Source organism: Bombina bombina, chromosome 12 (genome assembly GCF_027579735.1).
Source record: "Bombina bombina isolate aBomBom1 chromosome 12, aBomBom1.pri, whole genome shotgun sequence".
Lineage (NCBI taxonomy): Eukaryota > Metazoa > Chordata > Amphibia > Anura > Bombinatoridae > Bombina > Bombina bombina.
Genome location: NC_069510.1, coordinates 9310305 through 9332804, shown reverse-complemented (window position 1 = coordinate 9332804; position 22500 = coordinate 9310305). Strand labels below are relative to the sequence as shown.

The 22500-nt window shown below is 40.5% G+C and overlaps 1 protein-coding gene across 1 annotated transcript in view; it reads right to left on the bottom strand.

Moving 5' to 3' along the window:
* The window catches only part of LOC128642826 (carboxyl-terminal PDZ ligand of neuronal nitric oxide synthase protein), a 345855-nt gene that overhangs the window by 36057 nt on the left and 287298 nt on the right, over positions 1-22500 (bottom strand). Inside the window, exon 8 of the mRNA XM_053695663.1 lies at positions 8555-8722. Coding sequence (XP_053551638.1) covers positions 8555-8722 — 168 coding nt within the window. The remainder of the gene's footprint in view (positions 1-8554; positions 8723-22500) is intronic.

Below are 22500 nucleotides of genomic sequence, written 5' to 3'. Positions count from 1 at the left end.
ATGTGTGTGTGTATACGCCTGTATGTATGTATGTATGCATGCATGTGTGTGTGTGTTTATATGCCTATATGTGTGTATGTATGTATGCATGCATGTATATGCCTGTATGTATGTATGTGTGTGCATTTGCATGTGTGTGCATTTGCATGTGTGTGTTTGTGTGTATTTGACTGTATGTGTTTGTGTGTATATGCCTGTATGTGTGTGTTTGTGTGTATATGCCTGTACATGTGTGTATATGGCTGTTTGTATGTGTGTGTATGTCTGTATGTGTGTGTGTGTGTGTTTGCATGTGCGTGTTTGTGTGTATATGCCTGTATGTATGTATTTATGTTTGTGTGTATATGCCTGTATGTGTGTGTTTGTGTGTATGTTTGTATGTGTGTGTGTATACGCCTGTATGTATGCATGTGTGTGTATATGCCTGTATGTATGTATATATGTGTGTATGTATCTATGTGTATGTGTGTGTGTTTGCATGTTTGTGTATGTGTGTGTGTGTATATGCCTCTAAGTATATATGTATGTGTGTATGTGTGTGTATGTGTTTTCATGTGTGTGTGTGTGTGTTTGTGTTTATAAGCCTGTATGTATGTATGTGTGTTTGCATGTGTGTGTATGTCTGTATGTATGTATGTATATGTGTGTGTTTGCATGTGTGTGTATGTGTTTGCATATGTGTGTATATGCCTGTATGTATGTATTTATGTATGTGTGTGTGTTTGCATGTGTGTGTGTGTTTGTGTGTATATGCCTGTATGTATGTGTGTGTGTATATGCCTGTATGTATGTATGTATGTATGTATGTGTGTTTGTGTGCATATCCCTAGATGTTTGTATGTGTGTTTGTGTGTATATGCCTGTATGTGTGTGTATATATGCCTGTGTGTGTGTATAATAATAACTATAATATAATAATAACTAGTATTTATATAGCGCCTTTCTCCCAGTGGGACTCAAATTGCTTTTTCAGCGCTCACTCTCGGTGTGTGTGTGTGTGTGTGTGTATATATGCCTGTGTTTTGTGTTTTTGTTTGTATGTATCTATGTATGTATGTTAGTGTGTGTGTATATGCCTGTATGTATGTATGTGTGTGTGTGTGTGTGTGTTTGCATGTGTATGTATATGTCTGTGTGTGTATATATATGTATGTATGTGTGTGTGTGTTTGCATGTGTATGTATATGCCTGTGTGTATATGTGTGTGTGTTTTTGTTTGTATGTATATATGTATGTATGTGTTTGCATGTGTTTGTATGTGTGTGTGTATATGCCTGTTACGTATGTATGTGTGTGTGTGTGTTTGCATGTGTATGCATGTATGCGTGTTAGCATGTGTATGTTTTTGTATGTATATATGTATGTGTGTGTGTTTGCATGTGTGTGTATATGCCTGTTATGTATGTATGTATGTGTGTGTGTGTGTGTGTTAGCATGCGCATGTATATGCCTGTGTGTGTGTGTATGTGTGTGTGTGTGTGTATATGCGTGTATTTTTGTTTGTATGTATGTGTGTGTGTGTATATGCCTGTTACGTATGTATGTTTGTATGTATGTGTGTGTTAGCATGTGCATGTATATGCCTGTGTGTATGCGTGTGTGTATATGCGTGTTTTTTTTGTATGTACGTGTGTGTGTGTATATGCCTGTTACGTATGTAAGTTTGTATGTATGTGTGTATGTGTTAGCATGTGCATGTATATGCCTGTGTGTGTGTGTATGTGTGTTTGTATATACGTGTGTTTTTGTTTGTATGTACGTGTGTGTGTATATGCCTGTTTGTATGTATGTGTGTATGTGTTAGCATGTGTATGTATATGCCTGTGTGTGTGTGTGTATGTGTGTGTGTATATGCCTGTTACGTATGTATGTATGTGTGTGTTAGCATGTGCATGTATATGCCTGTGTGTGTGTGTATATGTGTGTATATGCGTGTGTTTTTGTTTGTATGTACGTGTGTGTGTATATGCCTGTTACGTATGTATGTTTGTATGTATGTGTGTATGTGTTAGCATGTGTATGTGTGTGTATATGCCTGTTACGTATGTATGTATGTGTGTGTGCGTGTTAGCATGTGCATGTATATGCCTGTGTGTGTATGTGTGTGTATATATGCATGTTTTTGTTTGTATGTACGTATGTACGTGTGTGTGTGTGTGTATATGCCTGTTACGTATGTATGTTTGTATGTGTTAGCATGTGCATGTATATGCCTGTGTGTGTATGTGTGTGTGTGTGTGTATATGCATGTGTTTTTGTTTGTATGTACGTGTGTGTGTATATCCCTGTTACGTATGTATGTGTGTATGTATGTGTGTATGTGTTAGCATGTGTATGTATATGCATGTGTGTGTGTGTATGTGTGTGTGTATGTATGTGTATGTGTGTGTGTATGTGTGTGTGTATGTGTGTGTGTATATGCGTGTGTTTTTGTTTGTATGTACGTGTGTGTGTGTATATGCCTGTTACGTATGTGTGTATGTGTTAGCATGTGTATGTATATGCCCATCTATGTATTTATAAATGACACATATACCATAATAATTATCATGCAGCATATTGGGAACTGAAATACATTAAAAAGCCAGTGAGACTGAGTGACACAGAATGGCTTCTTCTATTCTAACCATAAATCACAATGACAGACGGTACTGATAGTTCCACGTTTGCCATTAATTCAGCTAAGCATTTTATGCTACATGATTTCTATTTATGCAGCACAAGATCTTATCGCTTTTATAAAAATCATATTGAGCGATGGTTCACCCCTGCAGGATACTTCATACAGGCAGGGAATTGTAGGATTTATGTACTGAGCATATTCATTAAAGGAACATGAAACCCCCCAAAAAGTATTTATTTTTATGATAGAACATACAATTGTAAACAACCAATTTACTTCTGTTATCATTTTCATCATTTACTTGGTATCCTTTGTTGAAGAAGCAGCAATGCACAACTGTAAACTAGCTGAAAGCCAATGACAAGAGGTATAAATGTCAATGCCAATCAGCAGTTAGTTATGAGTGTACCTAGGTATGCTTTTTTCAACCAAGGATACAGACAGAACAAAGCAAATTAGATAATTAACGTCCATTGAAAACTTGTTTAAACTGCCTGCTGTGTGTGATTCATGGGAGTTTACTTTTGACTTGACTGGCATAACAAGACTAAACAGATGGTCATGATGCCGGCTCACAGATATCAGTTCACTACTCTCAGCCATCATTACATACAGTAGCGCACACTCGGCTAGATTACGAGTTTTTGTCGGTAATGGTGTGCTGGTATAACAAGCCTTTTTTTCTCACCGCTCACTTAAGACAACGCTGGTATTACAAGTTTTCTTCAAACCGGCGTTAGCCTCAGAAAAGTGAGCGTTGAGCAAAATTTAGCTCCACATCTCCCTGTAATAACAGTGAGCAGGTAAAACGTGCTTGTGCACGATTTCCCCATAGGAAACAATGGGGCTGAGCTGGCTGAAAAAAAACCTAACACCTGCAAAAAAGCAGCGTTCAGCTCCTAAGGCAGCCCCATTGTTTCCTATGGGGAAAGAAAAGTTATGTCTGCACCTAACATCCTAACATGAACCCCAAGTCTAAACACCCCTAATCTTACACTTATTAACCCCTAATCTGCCGCCCCCGACATCGTCACCACCTACATTATATTATTAACCCCTAATCTGCCGCTCCGGACACCGCCGCCACCTACATTATCCCTATGAACCCCTAATCTACTGCCCCCAACATCGCCGAACCCTACATTATATTTATTAACCCCTAATCTGCCCCCCCAACGTCGCCGCAACTATATTACATTTATTAAGCCCTAATCTGCCGCCGCCAACGTCGCCGCCACTCTAATAAATTTATTAACCCCTAAACCTAAGTCTAACTCTAACACCCCCCAAACTTAAATATAATTTAAATACATCTAAATAAATTTACTACAATTAATTAAATTATTCCTATTTAAAACTAAATACTTACCTGTAAAATAAACCATAAGCTAGCTACAATATAACTAATAGTTACATTGTATCTAGCTTAGGATTTATATTTATTTTACAGGCAACTTTGTATTTATTTTAACTAGGTAGAATAGTTATTAAATAGTTATTAACTATTTAATAACTTCCTAGTTAAAATAAGTACAAATTTACCTGTAAAATAAATCCTAACCTAAATTACAATTACACCTAACACTACACTATCATTAAATTAATTACATAAATTACCTACAATTAAATTAAATAAACTAAAGTACAAAAAAAACTAAACACTAAATTACAGAAAATAAAAAAAGAATTACAATTACACCTAATCTAATCCCCCTAATAAAATAAAAAAGCCCCCCCCCCAAATAATAAAATTGCCTACCCTATACTAAATTACAAATAGCCCTTAAAAGGGCCTTTTGCGGGGCATTGCCCCAAAATAATCAGCTCTTTTACCTGGAAAAAAAATACAATACCCCCCCAACGTTAAAACCCACCACCCACACACCCAACCCTACTCTAAAACCCACCCAATCCCCCTTTAATAAAACCTAACACTAACCCCTTGAAGATCACCCTACCTTGAGCCGTCTTCACCCAGCCGGGCACAAGTGGACGTCCAGAGGGGCAGAAGTCTTCATCCGATCCGGCCAGAAGAGGACATCCAGACCGGCAGAAGTCTTCATCCAGGCGATACCTTCTATCTTCTTCCATCCTGAGCGGGTCCATCTTGAAGACATCCGACGCGCAGCATCCTCTTCCATCCGACGGCGACTGAAGAATGAAGGTTCCTTTAAGTGACGTAATCCAAGATGGCGTCCCTTCAATTCCGATTGGCTGATAGAATCCTATCAGCCAATCGTAATTAAGGTAGGAAAAATCCTATTGGCTGATGCAATCAGCCAATAGAATTGAGCTTGCATTCTATTGGCTGATTGGAACAGCCAATAGAATGTGAGCTCAATCCTATTGGCTGATTGGATTCTATCAGCCAATCGGAATTGAAGGGATGCCATATTGGATGACGTCACTTTAAGGAACCTTCATTCTTCAGTCGCCGTCGGATGGAAGAGGATGCTCCACGTCGGATGTCTTCAAGATGTACCCGCTCCGCTCCGGATGGAAGAAGATAGAAGATGCCACCTGGATCTAGACTTCTGCCGGTCTGGATGTCCTCTTCTGGCCGATCGGATGAAGACTTCTGCCTCTCTGGACGTCCACCTATGCCCAGCTGGGTGAAGACGGCTCAAGGTAGGGTGATCTTCAAGGGGGTAGTGTTAGGTTTTTTTAAGGGGGGATTGGGTGGGTTTTAGAGTAGGGTTGGGTGTGTGCGTGGTGGGTTTTAATGTTTGTGGGGGTATTGTATTTTTTTTTCCAGGTAAAAGAGCTGATTACTTTGGGGCAATGCCCCGCAAAAGGCCCTTTTAAGGGCTATTTGTAATTTAGTGTAGGGTAGGGAATTTTATTATGTTGGGGGGCTTTTTCTATTCTATTAGGGGGATTAGATTAGGTGTAATTTGTACTTTAGTTTATTTAATTTAATTGTAGGTAATTTATTTAATTAACTTAATGATAGTGTAGTGTTAGGTGTAATTGTAATTTAGGTTAGGATTTATTTTACAGGTAAATTTGTACTTATTTTAACTAGGAAGTTTTTAAATAGTTAATAACTATTTAATAACTATTCTACCTAGTTAAAATAAATACAAAGTTGCCTGTAAAATAAATATAAACCATAAGCTAGCTACAATGTAACTATTAGTTATATTGTAGCTAGCTTAGGGTTTATTGGGTATAATGTATTGTGTTACCTGTGCTACAGCCGCACACTGTGTATAATGTATTGTGTTACCTGTGCAACAGCCGCACACTGTGTATAAATGTATTGTGTTACCTGTGCTACAGCCGCACACTGTGTATAATGTATTGTGTTACCTGTGCTACAGCCGCACACTGTGTATAATGTATTGTGTTACCTGTGCTACAGCCGCACACTGTGTATAAATGTATTGTGTTACCTGTGCTACAGCCGCACACTGTGTATAATGTATTGTGTTACCTGTGCTACAGCCGCACACTATATATAATGTATTGTGTTACCTGTGCTACAGCCGCACACTGCGTATAAATGTATTGTGTTACCTGTGCTACAGCCGCACACTATGTCTAATGTATTGTGTTACCTGTGCTACAGCCGCACACTGTGTATAAATGTATTGTGTTACCTGTGCTACAGCCGCACACTGTGTATAATGTATTGTGTTACCTGTGCTACAGCCGCACACTGTGTATAAATGTATTGTGTTACCTGTGCTAGAGCCGCACACTGTGTATAATGTATTGTGTTACCTGTGCAACAGCCGCACACTGTGTATAAATGTATTATGTTACCTGTGCTACAGCCGCACACTGTGAATAAATGTATTGTGTTACCTGTGCTACAGCCGCACACTGGGTATAAATGTATTGTGTTACCTGTGCTACAGCCGCACACTGTGTATAAATGTATTGTGTTACCTGTGCTACAGCCGCACACTGTGTATAAATGTATTGTGTTACCTGTGCTACAGCCACACACTGTGTATAATGTATTGTGTTACCTGTGCTACAGCCGCACACTGTGTATAAATGTATTGTGTTACCTGTGCTACAGCGGTGCACTGTGTATAATGTATAGTGTTTCCTGTGCTACAGCCGCACACTGTGTATAATGTATTGTGTTACCTGTGCTACAGCCACACACTGCGTATAAATGTATTGTGTTACCTGTGCTACAGCCGCACACTGTGTATAAATGTATTGTGTTACCTGTGCTACAGCCACACAGTGTGTATAAATGTATTGTGTTACCTGTGCTATAGCCGCACACTGTGTATAAATGCATTGTTTTACCTGTGCTACAACCGCACACTGTGTATAATGTATTGTGTTACCTGAGCTACAGCTGCACACTGTGTATAAATGTATTATGTTACCTGTGCTACAGCCGCACACTGTATATAAATGTATTGTGTTACCTGTGCTACAGCCGCACACTGTATATAAATGTATTGTGTTACCTGTACTACAGCCGCACAATGTGTATAATGTATTGTGTTACCTGTGCTATAGCCGCACACTGTGTATAATGTATTGTGTTACCTGTGCTACAGCCGCACACTGTGTATAATGTATTGTGTTACTTGTGCTACAGCCGCACACTGTGTATAATGTATTGTGTTACCTGTGCTACAGCCGCACACTGTGTATAATGTATTGTGTTACCTGTGCTACAGCCGCACACTGTGTATAATGTATTGTGTTACCTGTGCTACAGCCGCACACTGTGTATAAATGTACTGTGTTACCTGTGCTACAGCCGCACACTGTGTATAATGTATTGTGTTACCTGTGCTACAGCCGCACACTGTGTATAAATGTATTGTGTTACCTGTGCTACAGCCACACACTGTGTATAAATGTATTGTGTTACATGTGCTACAGCCGCACACTGTGTATAAATGTATTGTGTTACCTGTGCTACAGCCGCACACTGTGTATAAATGTATTGTGTTACCTGTGCTACAGCCGCACACTGTGTATAAATGTATTGTGTTACCTGTGCTACAGCCGCACACTGTGTATAAATGTACTGTGTTACCTGTGCTACAGCCGCACACTGTGTATAATGAATTGTGTTACCTGTGCTACAGCCGCACACTGTGTATAAATGTATTGTGTTACCTGTGCTACAGCCGCACACTGTGTATAATGTATTGTGTTACCTGTGCTACAGCCGCACACTGGGTATAAATGTACTGTGTTACCTGTGCTACAGCCACACACTGTGTATAAATGTATTGTGTTACCTTTGCTACAGCCGCACACTGTGTATAATGTATTGTGTTACCTGTGCTACAGCCGCACACTGTGTATAATGTATTGTGTTACCTGTGCTACAGCCCCACACTGTGTATAAATGTATTGTGTTACCTGTGCTACAGCCGCACACTGTGTATAAATGTATTGTGTTAACTGTGCTACAGCCGCACACTGGGTATAAATGTATTGTGTTACCTGTGCTACAGTCGCACACTGTGTATAATGTATTGTGTTACCTGTGCTACAGCCGCACACTGTATATAATGTATTGTGTTACCTGTGCTACAGCCGCACACTGTGTATAAATGTATTGTGTTACCTGTGCTACAGCCGCACACTGTGTATAATGTATTGTGTTACCTGTGCTACAGCCGCACACTGTGTATAATGTATTGTGTTACCTGTGCTACAGCCCCACACTGTGTATAAATGTATTGTGCTACCTGTGCTACAGCCGCACACTGTGTATAAATGTATTGTGTTACCTGTGCTACAGCCGCACACTGGGTATAAATGTATTGTGTTACCTGTGCTACAGTCGCACACTGTGTATAATGTATTGTGTTACCTGTGCTACAGCCGCACACTGTGTATAATGTATTGTGTTACCTGTGCTACAGCCGCACACTGTGTATAAATGTATTGTGTTACCTGTGCTACAGCCGCACACTGTGTATAAATGTACTGTGTTACCTGTGCTACAGCCACTTGCGTTTGCTGTTGTTGCTGCAGGAGCTGGTGCTGTAGAAGCTGCAGACGATGCTGAGATGCCAGAGGGGTGAGAGCTGAGACGCTGCAGTCACTGATGGACGTTCGGAGCTTCTGAGACACTGATGAATAAATTGAGTTGTTTTCTATATCCTAGAGAAAGAAATCATATCTGTCATTTGGTGACTCTGCACTGGGTGTTGGTTAAACGTGAATATAATGGTGCGTGACAGAACTGCTAGTCTATGGTGGCAAACTGGCATAATGACCATGCCCACCGGGGGCGAAAGAACTCATGCAACATTGGAGTCAACATTTTCCATTTTTTTATGAAACAAAGGGTACTCGGGATGTTTTTTTCATTGACAAAGAAAACTGATTTATTCGGGACAGAAACATGAGTTTTTCACACTTGTAGAGATGGGGCTAGCGCTAGTTAAATAACCTGCCGCTCTTAACAGAGACTGAAGAAGTGCTCTAGACAAAATATGCCACCTGTATATATGCAAATGTTGCTTTCATATGCATAAAAGAGCATTTTGAGTACAAAGTGTCCCTTTAATTAAAACAAAAAAGCCCTCCATACCATAACATAGTATAAAATCTGCTCCCCCCTTAAGCATTTAAAAGGAAATGTAATACCAGCTGTATTAAATGTACATGAAACTGCTTCTTTATTTATCTATGTGAAACAGCTGTTTTTCTTATTGATAAAAGCGCCCATTGTCCTCAAGAACATGCCCATTCAAATGGGCTGAGTGTACAGGGAGCGCAGATCTGCATATATATTATCTCTCTATAGGCAAAGGCCAATACTTAGGTATGGAGAGATGACGATCCTAGCAGCTACTGTGGACCTGGCGTGATGACCGGAAGTCCTGTGAGGACTCGAAACTAGTCAGACTACTTGTGTCACACATCCCCTGCCTTGTATCTGTCATTTTTTGTACCTTTTTCTAAAACGCAATTTCCAGCGTTTGAAGCTGTTAACTTTTTAAAGATGTTGAAATAAAGGATCAAGTTTTTATGGAACCCTTTTGAGCAGTGCCTGCTTTTCTATACTTAGGTACTGAACTTGTCATTACGGGTTGGTGGTTTAAATGAGCACAACCATCTGTTTTGATTACAAAACTAAACCTAAAGGAACAACTCCCATACATAATACTCTCCAGCTGGAATAATGGACACATTCAAGGGAGAAAATATTACAGTTCAGAGTTCCTTTCAGTTGTTGAATAGTTTATTAAGCTTTCAATACTGTGATTCCAAGACTTACCATGTGATGGCGCCACCAATATGTTTTGTAAAATCCCACTCTGCATTAATATCTTATAATTCTTAAAGTTAACTTATTAAACACATATTTAAAATCAAACAATAAAAGTGTTTAGGAGGTAAAGCACTGAAGCTCAGATTGGAAATACATTAAATGAACAGTCAGAAGCTCCTGTGTGACTAACAGCTTACGGCAGCTACTTTTAATGACAGTAAGACCATTAATACCTACAGCTTGGAAGCCTCCCATTCTCCCATCTATCCTTGATTGTCAGGAGAGATCTCACTATTATAAGACTGACCAACTGGACAAGTTCCATGAGTTGATGTTTTCCTGGGCATTTTATTATAATGAAATAATAACAGTTCCGTCTTATCAATTAAAGAGACACGAAAGCCTCACATTTTCTTTCATGATTTAGACAGACCATACAATTTTATAGAACTTTCCAATTTACTTCTAATATCTAATTTGCTTTATTTTCTTGGTGTCCTTTGTTGAAAAAAAAGCATACCTAGGTAGTTTCAGGAGCTGGGAGCTAGCTCCTGATTGGCGGTTGCTTCTTTATAATTGTGGCAATAACATTTGGTTTTAATGTTGTGAATAAAAAGGTTTGTCTAGCAACATCCTATGTCTAAGAAGACGCTGAACATGATGTACAGTTACAAGGACGTGAAACCTAAAAGGTTTCTTTCCTGATTCAGATAGAGAGCGAGTAACAAACAACTAATTTACTTCTATCATCAATTTGCTTCATTTTATGGGTATCCTTTGCTGAAGGAGAAATGTCCTACTGGGAGCTAGCTGAACAGTGTGAGCCAATGGCAAGAGGCATATATGTAAAGCCACCAATCAGCAACTAGCTCCCAGTAGTGCACTGATGCTACTGAGCCTTTTATCCATTTAAAGGAACATTAAAGGGCCATAATACCCAAATGTTTAAACACTTGAAAGTGATGCAGCATAGCTGTAGAAAGCCGATTAGAAAATATCACTTGAACATCTCTATGTAAAAAAAAATAAAATATTTTGCCTCAAAAGTTCCTCAGTAGCCACCTCCCATTGTAAAGGATTTCTAAGCAGCATTTTAGTGTGTCTGTCCTGGGACATCTGAAGGGATGAGCATCGTGCACTCTCATATTATTTCACCAATCAGGTAAAGGAAGCTTACTATGAAATCTCATGAGAGTTAAGTGAAATCTCATAAGATCACAGTAAGAGTTCATGACCTCAGCATTGCTGATGCTGATTGGCTGCTGTTCATTTCTTAATTTTTTTTTATTTTTTTACCTGCAGCTGGACAGCAGCTGAGTATAACTTTTTGCACAAAACTCACTCTGCGGAGCTGAGGAGATTGTGAGGTAAAATATCTTCCTTTTTTACATAGAGATACTCAGGTGATATTTTCCTGTCAGCTTTTTACAGTTATACTGCATCAGTTTCAAGTGATTTAGCATATGAGTATTATGTCCCTTTAAACACTAAATAAACGCTAGACAGAATGGTGCAGTTAAAGAAGATTAGTCCGTGACTAACATGTAGATGTATTTTTTAATGTTTCATTAGTTGTTTAAATAGTGACAAAATAAGTGTAAAGTTTTAGGGGTCCATTTATTTATTATACAGCATACGCTGTCGGCAAGCGGTAAGCTACAATCTTACTTTATTAAAAAATAAGTTAAAAACAAGCAACCAAACAGTGGTTGTTTCATCAGGCTTCATGATGAAACAACCACTGTTTGGTAGAGAAACGCGTTGCCTGTTTTTAACTCAATTTTTAATAAAGTAAGTTTGTAACTTATCTCTTGCTGCCACACTTTTATTATTATTTTTATTTATCTATGTTTGGATTTCACTGCTGAGCTGTTAAGTTTCCTGTTATACCAGAGGCCAGTCTGCTGGGTGACTGTATAATCCCAGTCTGCTACATCTGCACCAAGAGGGGTGCTCTACCACATGTATCTACATTATATACTACATTGTATCATACAGTACTAGGCCATATTGGTGTGTTTGTCTCTTCACATCACTTACAGATTGCTGTACTAACACCAGAGGTCAGTCTGCTGGGTGACTGTATAATCCCAGTCTGCTACATCTGCACCAAGAGGGGTGCTCTACCACATGTATCTACATTATATACTACATTGTATCATACAGTACTAGGCCATATTGGCGTGTTTATCTCTTCACATCACTTACAGATTGCTGTACTAACACCGGAGGTCAGTCTGCTGGGTGACTGTATAATCCCAGTCTGCTACATCTGCACCAAGAGGGGTGCTCTACCACATGTATCTACATTATATACTACATTGTATCATACAGTACTAGGCCATATTGGTGTGTTTGTCTCTTCACATCACTTACAGATTGCTGTACTAACACCGGAGGTCAGTCTGCTGGGTGACTGTTTAATCCCAGTCTGCTACATCTGCACCAAGAGGGGTGCTCTACCACATGTATCTACATTATATACTACATTGTATCATACAGTACTAGGCCATATTGGTGTGTTTATCTCTTCACATCACTTACAGATTGCTGTACTAACACCGGAGGTCAGTCTGCTGGGTGACTGTATAATCCCAGTCTGCTACATCTGCACCAAGAGGGGTGCTCTACCACATGTATCTACATTACATACTACATTGTATCATACAGTACTAGGCCATATTGGCGTGTTTATCTCTTCACATCACTTACAGATTGCTGTACTAACACCAGAGGTCAGTCTGCTGGGTGACTGTATAATCCCAGTCTGCTACATCTGCACCAAGAGGGGTGCTCTACCACATGTATCTACATTATATACTACATTGTATCATACAGTACTAGGCCATATTGGTGTGTTTGTCTCTTCACATCACTTACAGATTGCTGTACTAACACCGGAGGTCAGTCTGCTGGGTGACTGTATAATCCCAGTCTGCTACATCTGCACCAAGAGGGGTGCTCTACCACATGTATCTACATTATATACTACATTGTATCATACAGTACTAGGCCATATTGGCGTGTTTGTCTCTTCACATCACTTACAGATTGCTGTACTAACACCGGAGGTCAGTCTGCTGGGTGACTGTATAATCCCAGTCTGCTACATCTGCACCAAGAGGGGTGCTCTACCACATGTATCTACATTATATACTACATTGTATCATACAGTACTAGGCCATATTGGCGTGTTTATCTCTTCACATCACTTACAGATTGCTGTACTAACACCGGAGGTCAGTCTGCTGGGTGACTGTATAATCCCAGTCTGCTACATCTGCACCAAGAGGGGTGCTCTACTACATGTGAGTACAACTTATATTATACTCTCTCCTGTTGTATCATACAGTACTAGGCCATATTGGTGTGTTTGTCTCTTCACATCACTTACAGATTGCTGTACTAACACCGGAGGTCAGTCTGCTGGGTGACTGTATAATCCCAGTCTGCTACATCTGCACCAAGAGGGGTGCTCTACCACATGTATCTACATTATATACTACATTGTATCATACAGTACTAGGCCATATTGGCGTGTTTGTCTCTTCACATCACTTACAGATTGCTGTACTAACACTGGAGGTCAGTCTGCTGGGTGACTGTTTAATCCCAGTCTGCTACATCTGCACCAAGAGGGGTGCTCTACCACATGTATCTACATTATATACTACATTGTATCATACAGTACTAGGCCATATTGGTGTGTTTGTCTCTTCACATCACTTACAGATTGCTGTACTAACACCAGAGGTCAGTCTGCTGGGTGACTGTATAATCCCAGTCTGCTACATCTGCACCAAGAGGGGTGCTCTACCACATGTATCTACATTATATACTACATTGTATCATACAGTACTAGGCCATATTGGCGTGTTTGTCTCTTCACATCACTTACAGATTGCTGTACTAACACCGGAGGTCAGTCTGCTGGGTGACTGTATAATCCCAGTCTGCTACATCTGCACCAAGAGGGGTGCTCTACCACATGTATCTACATTATATACTACATTGTATCATACAGTACTAGGCCATATTGGCGTGTTTATCTCTTCACATCACTTACAGATTGCTGTACTAACACCGGAGGTCAGTCTGCTGGGTGACTGTATAATCCCAGTCTGCTACATCTGCACCAAGAGGGGTGCTCTACCACATGTATCTACATTATATACTACATTGTATCATACAGTACTAGGCCATATTGGTGTGTTTGTCTCTTCACATCACTTACAGATTGCTGTACTAACACTGGAGGTCAGTCTGCTGGGTGACTGTTTAATCCCAGTCTGCTACATCTGCACCAAGAGGGGTGCTCTACCACATGTATCTACATTATATACTACATTGTATCATACAGTACTAGGCCATATTGGTGTGTTTGTCCCTTCACATCACTTACAGATTGCTGTACTAACACCGGAGGTCAGTCTGCTGGGTGACTGTATAATCCCAGTCTGCTACATCTGCACCAAGAGGGGTGCTCTACCACATGTATCTACATTATATACTACATTGTATCATACAGTACTAGGCCATATTGGCGTGTTTGTCTCTTCACATCACTTACAGATTGCTGTACTAACACCGGAGGTCAGTCTGCTGGGTGACTGTATAATCCCAGTCTGCTACATCTGCACCAAGAGGGGTGCTCTACCACATGTATCTACATTATATACTACATTGTATCATACAGTACTAGGCCATATTGGTGTGTTTGTCTCTTCACATCACTTACAGATTGCTGTACTAACACCGGAGGTCAGTCTTCTGGGTGACTGTATAATCCCAGTCTGCTACATCTGCACCAAGAGGGGTGCTCTACCACATGTATCTACATTATATACTACATTGTATCATACAGTACTAGGCCATATTGGTGTGTTTGTCTCTTCACATCACTTACAGATTGCTGTACTAACACCAGAGGTCAGTCTGCTGGGTGACTGTATAATCCCAGTCTGCTACATCTGCACCAAGAGGGGTGCTCTACCACATGTATCTACATTATATACTACATTGTATCATACAGTACTAGGCCATATTGGCGTGTTTATCTCTTCACATCACTTACAGATTGCTGTACTAACACCGGAGGTCAGTCTGCTGGGTGACTGTATAATCCCAGTCTGCTACATCTGCACCAAGAGGGGTGCTCTACTACTTGTGAGTGCAACTTATATTATACTATCTCCTGTTGCATCATACAGTACTAGGCTATATTGGCGTGTTTGTCTCTTCACATCACTTACAGATTGCTGTACTAACACCAGAGGTCAGTCTGCTGGGTGACTGTATAATCCCAGTCTGCTACATCTGCACCAAGAGGGGTGCTCTACCACATGTATCTACATTATATACTACATTGTATCATACAGTACTAGGCCATATTGGCGTGTTTATCTCTTCACATCACTTACAGATTGCTGTACTAACACCGGAGGTCAGTCTGCTGGGTGATTGTATAATCCCAGCCTGCTCCATTTGCACCAAGAGGGGTGCTCTACCACATGTATCTACATTATATACTACATTGTATCATACAGTACTAGGCCATATTGGCGTGTTTATCTCTTCACATCACTTACAGATTGCTGTACTAACACCAGAGGTCAGTCTGCTGGGTGACTGTATAATCCCAGTCTGCTACATCTGCACCAAGAGGGGTGCTCTACCACATGTATCTACATTATATACTACATTGTATCATACAGTACTAGGCCATATTGGTGTGTTTGTCTCTTCACATCACTTACAGATTGCTGTACTAACACGGGAGGTCAGTCTGCTGGGTGACTGTATAATCCCAGTCTGCTACATCTGCACCAAGAGGGGTGCTCTACCACATGTATCTACATTATATACTACATTGTATCATACAGTACTAGGCCATATTGGTGTGTTTGTCTCTTCACATCACTTACAGATTGCTGTACTAACACTGGAGGTCAGTCTGCTGGGTGACTGTATAATCCCAGTCTGCTACATCTGCACCAAGAGGAGTGCTCTACCACATGTATCTACATTATATACTACATTGTATCATACAGTACTAGGCCATATTGGCGTGTTTATCTCTTCACATCACTTACAGATTGCTGTACTAACACCGGAGGTCAGTCTGCTGGGTGACTGTATAATCCCAGTCTGCTACATCTGCACCAAGAGGAGTGCTCTACCACATGTATCTACATTATATACTACATTGTATCATACAGTACTAGGCCATATTGGCATGTTTATCTCTTCACATCACTTACAGATTGCTGTACTAACACCGGAGGTCAGTCTGCTGGGTGACTGTATAATCCCAGTCTGCTACATCTGCACCAAGAGGGGTGCTCTACCACATGTATCTACATTATATACTACATTGTATCATACAGTACTAGGCCATATTGGTGTGTTTATCTCTTCACATCACTTACAGATTGCTGTACTAACACCGGAGGTCAGTCTGCTGGGTGACTGTATAATCCCAGTCTGCTACATCTGCACCAAGAGGAGTGCTCTACCACATGTATCTACATTATATACTACATTGTATCATACAGTACTAGGCCATATTGGTGTGTTTGTCTCTTCACATCACTTACAGATTGCTGTACTAACACCGGAGGTCAGTCTGCTGGGTGACTGTATAATCCCAGTCTGCTACATCTGCACCAAGAGGGGTGCTCTACCACATGTATCTACATTATATACTACATTGTATCATACAGTACTAGGCCATATTGGTGTGTTTGTCTCTTCACATCACTTACAGATTGCTGTACTAACACCGGAGGTCAGTCTGCTGGGTGACTGTATAATCCCAGTCTGCTACATCTGCACCAAGAGGGGTGCTCTACCACATGTATCTACATTATATACTACATTGTATCATACAGTACTAGGCCATATTGGTGTGTTTGTCTCTTCACATCACTTACAGATTGCTGTACTAACACCGGAGGTCAGTCTGCTGGGTGACTGTATAATCCCAGTCTGCTACATCTGCACCAAGAGGGGTGCTCTACCACATGTATCTACATTATATACTACATTGTATCATACAGTACTAGGCCATATTGGTGTGTTTGTCTCTTCACATCACTTACAGATTGCTGTACTAACACCGGAGGTCAGTCTGCTGGGTGACTGTATAATCCCAGTCTGCTACATCTGCACCAAGAGGGGTGCTCTACCACATGTATCTACATTATATACTACATTGTATCATACAGTACTAGGCCATATTGGTGTGTTTGTCTCTTCACATCACTTACAGATTGCTGTACTAACACCGGAGGTCAGTCTGCTGGGTGACTGTATAATCCCAGTCTGCTACATCTGCACCAAGAGGGGTGCTCTACCACATGTATCTACATTATATACTACATTGTATCATACAGTACTAGGCCATATTGGTGTGTTTATCTCTTCACATCACTTACAGATTGCTGTACTAACACCGGAGGTCAGTCTGCTGGGTGACTGTATAATCCCAGTCTGCTACATCTGCACCAAGAGGAGTGCTCTACCACATGTATCTACATTATATACTACATTGTATCATACAGTACTAGGCCATATTGGCGTGTTTATCTCTTCACATCACTTACAGATTGCTGTACTAACACCGGAGGTCAGTCTGCTGGGTGACTGTATAATCCCAGTCTGCTACATCTGCACCAAGAGGGGTGCTCTACCACATGTATCTACATTATATACTACATTGTATCATACAGTACTAGGCCATATTGGTGTGTTTGTCTCTTCACATCACTTACAGATTGCTGTACTAACACCGGAGGTCAGTCTGCTGGGTGACTGTATAATCCCAGTCTGCTACATCTGCACCAAGAGGGGTGCTCTACCACATGTATCTACATTATATACTACATTGTATCATACAGTACTAGGCCATATTGGTGTGTTTATCTCTTCACATCACTTACAGATTGCTGTACTAACACCGGAGGTCAGTCTGCTGGGTGACTGTATAATCCCAGTCTGCTACATCTGCACCAAGAGGAGTGCTCTACCACATGTATCTACATTATATACTACATTGTATTATACAGTACTAGGCCATATTGGCGTGTTTATCTCTTCACATCACTTACAGATTGCTGTACTAACACCGGAGGTCAGTCTGCTGGGTGACTGTATAATCCCAGTCTGCTACATCTGCACCAAGAGGGGTGCTCTACCACAAGTATCTACATTATATACTACATTGTATCATACAGTACTAGGCCATATTGGTGTGTTTGTCTCTTCACATCACTTACAGATTGCTGTACTAACACCGGAGGTCAGTCTGCTGGGTGACTGTATAATCCCAGTCTGCTACATCTGCACCAAGAGGAGTGCTCTACCACATGTATCTACATTATATACTACATTGTATCATACAGTACTAGGCCATATTGGCGTGTTTATCTCTTCACATCACTTACAGATTGCTGTACTAACACCGGAGGTCAGTCTGCTGGGTGACTGTATAATCCCAGTCTGCTACATCTGCACCAAGAGGGGTGCTCTACCACATGTATCTACATTATATACTACATTGTATCATACAGTACTAGGCCATATTGGTGTGTTTATCTCTTCACATCACTTACAGATTGCTGTACTAACACCGGAGGTCAGTCTGCTGGGTGACTGTATAATCCCAGTCTGCTACATCTGCACCAAGAGGGGTGCTCTACCACATGTATCTACATTATATACTACATTGTATCATACAGTACTAGGCCATATTGGTGTGTTTATCTCTTCACATCACTTACAGATTGCTGTACTAACACCGGAGGTCAGTCTGCTGGGTGACTGTATAATCCCAGTCTGCTACATCTGCACCAAGAGGGGTGCTCTACCACATGTATCTACATTATATACTACATTGTATCATACAGTACTAGGCCATATTGGCGTGTTTATCTCTTCACATCACTTACAGATTGCTGTACTAACACCGGAGGTCAGTCTGCTGGGTGACTGTATAATCCCAGTCTGCTACATCTGCACCAAGAGGGGTGCTCTACCACATGTATCTACATTATATACTACATTGTATCATACAGTACTAGGCCATATTGGTGTGTTTGTCTCTTCACATCACTTACAGATTGCTGTACTAACACCAGAGGTCAGTCTGCTGGGTGACTGTATAATCCCAGTCTGCTACATCTGCACCAAGAGGGGTGCTCTACCACATGTATCTACATTATATACTACATTGTATCATACAGTACTAGGCCATATTGGTGTGTTTGTCTCTTCACATCACTTACAGATTGCTGTACTAACACCGGAGGTCAGTCTGCTGGGTGACTGTATAATCCCAGTCTGCTACATCTGCACCAAGAGGGGTGCTCTACCACATGTATCTACATTATATACTACATTGTATCATACAGTACTAGGCCATATTGGTGTGTTTGTCTCTTCACATCACTTACAGATTGCTGTACTAACACCGGAGGTCAGTCACTGGGTGACTGTATAATCCCAGTCTGCTACATTTGCACCAAGAGGGGTGCTCTACCACATGTATCTACATTATATACTACATTGTATCATACAGTACTAGGCCATATTGGTGTGTTTGTCTCTTCACATCACTTACAGATTGCTGTACTAACACCGGAGGTCAGTCTGCTGGGTGACTGTATAATCCCAGCCTGCTACATCTGCACCAAGAGGGGTGCTCTACCACATGTATCTACATTATATACTACATTGTATCATACAGTACTAGGCCATATTGGTGTGTTTGTCTCTTCACATCACTTACAGATTGCTGTACTAACACCGGAGGTCAGTCTTCTGGGTGACTGTATAATCCCAGTCTGCTACATCTGCACCAAGAGGGGTGCTCTACCACATGTATCTACATTATATACTACATTGTATCATACAGTACTAGGCCATATTGGTGTGTTTGTCTCTTCACATCACTTACAGATTGCTGTACTAACACCGGAGGTCAGTCACTGGGTGACTGTATAATCCCAGCCTGCTACATCTGCACCAAGAGGGGTGCTCTACCACATGTATCTACATTATATACTACATTGTATCATACAGTACTAGGCCATATTGGCGTGTTTATCTCTTCACATCACTTACAGATTGCTGTACTAACACCGGAGGTCAGTCTGCTGGGTGACTGTATAATCCCAGTCTGCTACATCTGCACCAAGAGGGGTGCTCTACCACATGTATCTACATTATATACTACATTGTATCATACAGTACTAGGCCATATTGGTGTGTTTGTCTCTTCACATCACTTACAGATTGCTGTACTAACACCAGAGGTCAGTCTGCTGGGTGACTGTATAATCCCAGCCTGCTACATCTGCACCAAGAGGGGTGCTCTACCACATGTATCTACATTATATACTACATTGTATCATACAGTACTAGGCCATATTGGCGTGTTTATCTCTTCACATCACTTACAGATTGCTGTACTAACACCGGAGGTCAGTCTGCTGGGTGACTGTATAATCCCAGCCTGCTCCATTTGCACCAATAGGAGTGCTTCATCTAATATGAGTGCAATATACCACATTTAATATATATTATACCACTTCGTCATGCAATACTAGGCCATGTAGATTACTGACCTTGGATAGTGACCTTGATCTACCCTCAGATAGCTGCCTGGACCTGTTACATGAATCATCTCTGGACTTTCACCCTTTCATTATACCAGATTTTAGGGGTATGTTTTGTTTATTTGATAGTGTTGTTACACTTAATTGCTACTTATCATTGTGTGTAAATAGATAGGCTGGTTCATTGCTTATTCACTTGTTTAGAGCTTATATTTATTGCTATATAAATTGTTTAACCAACTGCTTTGCTTTTTGCCCAAGGACGTCCACTATATGCTTTGTCTATATTAAAGCAACAAGTAGTAACTTATGCATAAAAAAATGTCTATTAAATCACACCATGATTATGACACGTGCACACCCCTCAGCCTACCTCATTATGCTCTCATGGAAAGTTTTAAAGAGATCAAGAGAAAGAGGGAAATTAGATAATAGAGATTAAGGGGAAAGTTTTAAATATAAATGCTCTTTCATAATCATGAACGTTTCATTTTAAATTCCATCACCTAGATTACGAGTTTTGCATTAGAGGCTGTGCGGTGCTAACGAGCAGTTTATGCTCACCGCTCACTTACAGACAGCGCTGGTATTACGGGTTTTTACAAACCAGACAAGAAGTGAGCGTTGAGCAAAATTATACCAGCGCTGCTTACGTTAGCGGTGAGCTAGTGTAACGTGCTTGTGCAAGACATCCGACGCAGAGCATCCTCTTCATCCGACAGCTCTTCTGGAATGAAGGTTCCTTTAAATGATGTCATCCAAGATGGCGTCCCTTCAATTCCGATTGGCTGATAGAATTCTATCAGCCAATCGGAATTAAGATAGAAAAAATCCTATTGGCTGATGCAATCAGCCAATAGGATTGAGCTGGCATTCTATTGGCTGTTCCAATCCAATTTTCTACCTTAATTCCGATTGGCTGATAGAATTCTATCAGCCAATCGGAATTGAAGGGACGCCATCTTGGATGACGTCATTTAAAGGAACCTTCATTCTGTGTTTAGCCGTGGAAAGAAGAGGATGCTTCGAGTCGGATGTCTTGAAGATAGACCCGCTCCGTGTCTGATGGATGAAGATAGAAGATGCCGTCTGGATGAAGACTTCTGCCCATCTTTAGGACCACTTCGCCCGGCTTGGATGAAGACTTCTCCCGGCTTCGTTGAGGACTTTGGCCCGGTTGGGTGAAGACGTCTCTCGGTAAGGTGATCTTCAAGGGGTTAGTGTTAGTTTTTTTTAAGGGGGGATTGGGTGGGTTTTAGAGTAGGGTTGGTTGTGTGAGTGATGGGTTTTAATGTTGGGGGGAGGAATTATAATTTTCTTTCAGGTAAAAGAGCTGATTACTTTGGGGCAATGCCCCGCAAAAGGCCCTTTTAAGGGCTATTTGTAATTTAGTGTAGGGTAGGGCTTTTTTTATTTTGAGGGGGCTTTTTTTATTTTGTTAGGGGGATTAGATTAGGTGTAATTAGTTTAAAAATCTTGTAATTTCTTTATTATTTTCTGTAATTTAGTGGTTTTTTTGTACTTTGGCAATTTTATATTTAATTATAGTGTAGTGTTAGGTTTTATTGTAACTTAGGTTAGGTTTTATTTTACAGGTACTTTTGTATTTGTTTTAGCTAGGTAGTTATTAAATAGTTAATAAAAATAAACCCTAAGCTAGCTACAATGTAACTATTAGTTATATTGTAGCTATCTTAGGGTTTATTTTATAGGTAATTATTTAGTTTTAAATAGGAATAATTTAGGTAATTATAGTATATAGTTTAATTAGTTTTTAGATTTATTTAAATTATATTTAAGTTAGGTGGGTTAGGGTTAGACTTAGATTTAGGGGTTAATAACTTTAGTATAGTGGCGGCGATGTTGGGGGCGGCAGATTAGGGGTTAATAAATGTAGGTAGGTGTCGGCGATGTTAGGGACGGCAGATTAGGGGTTAATAATATTTAACTAATGTTTGCGAGGCGGGAGTACGGCGGTTTAGGGGTTAATATATTTATTATAGTGGCGGCGCTGTCCGGTTCGGCAGATTAGGGGTTAATTTTTT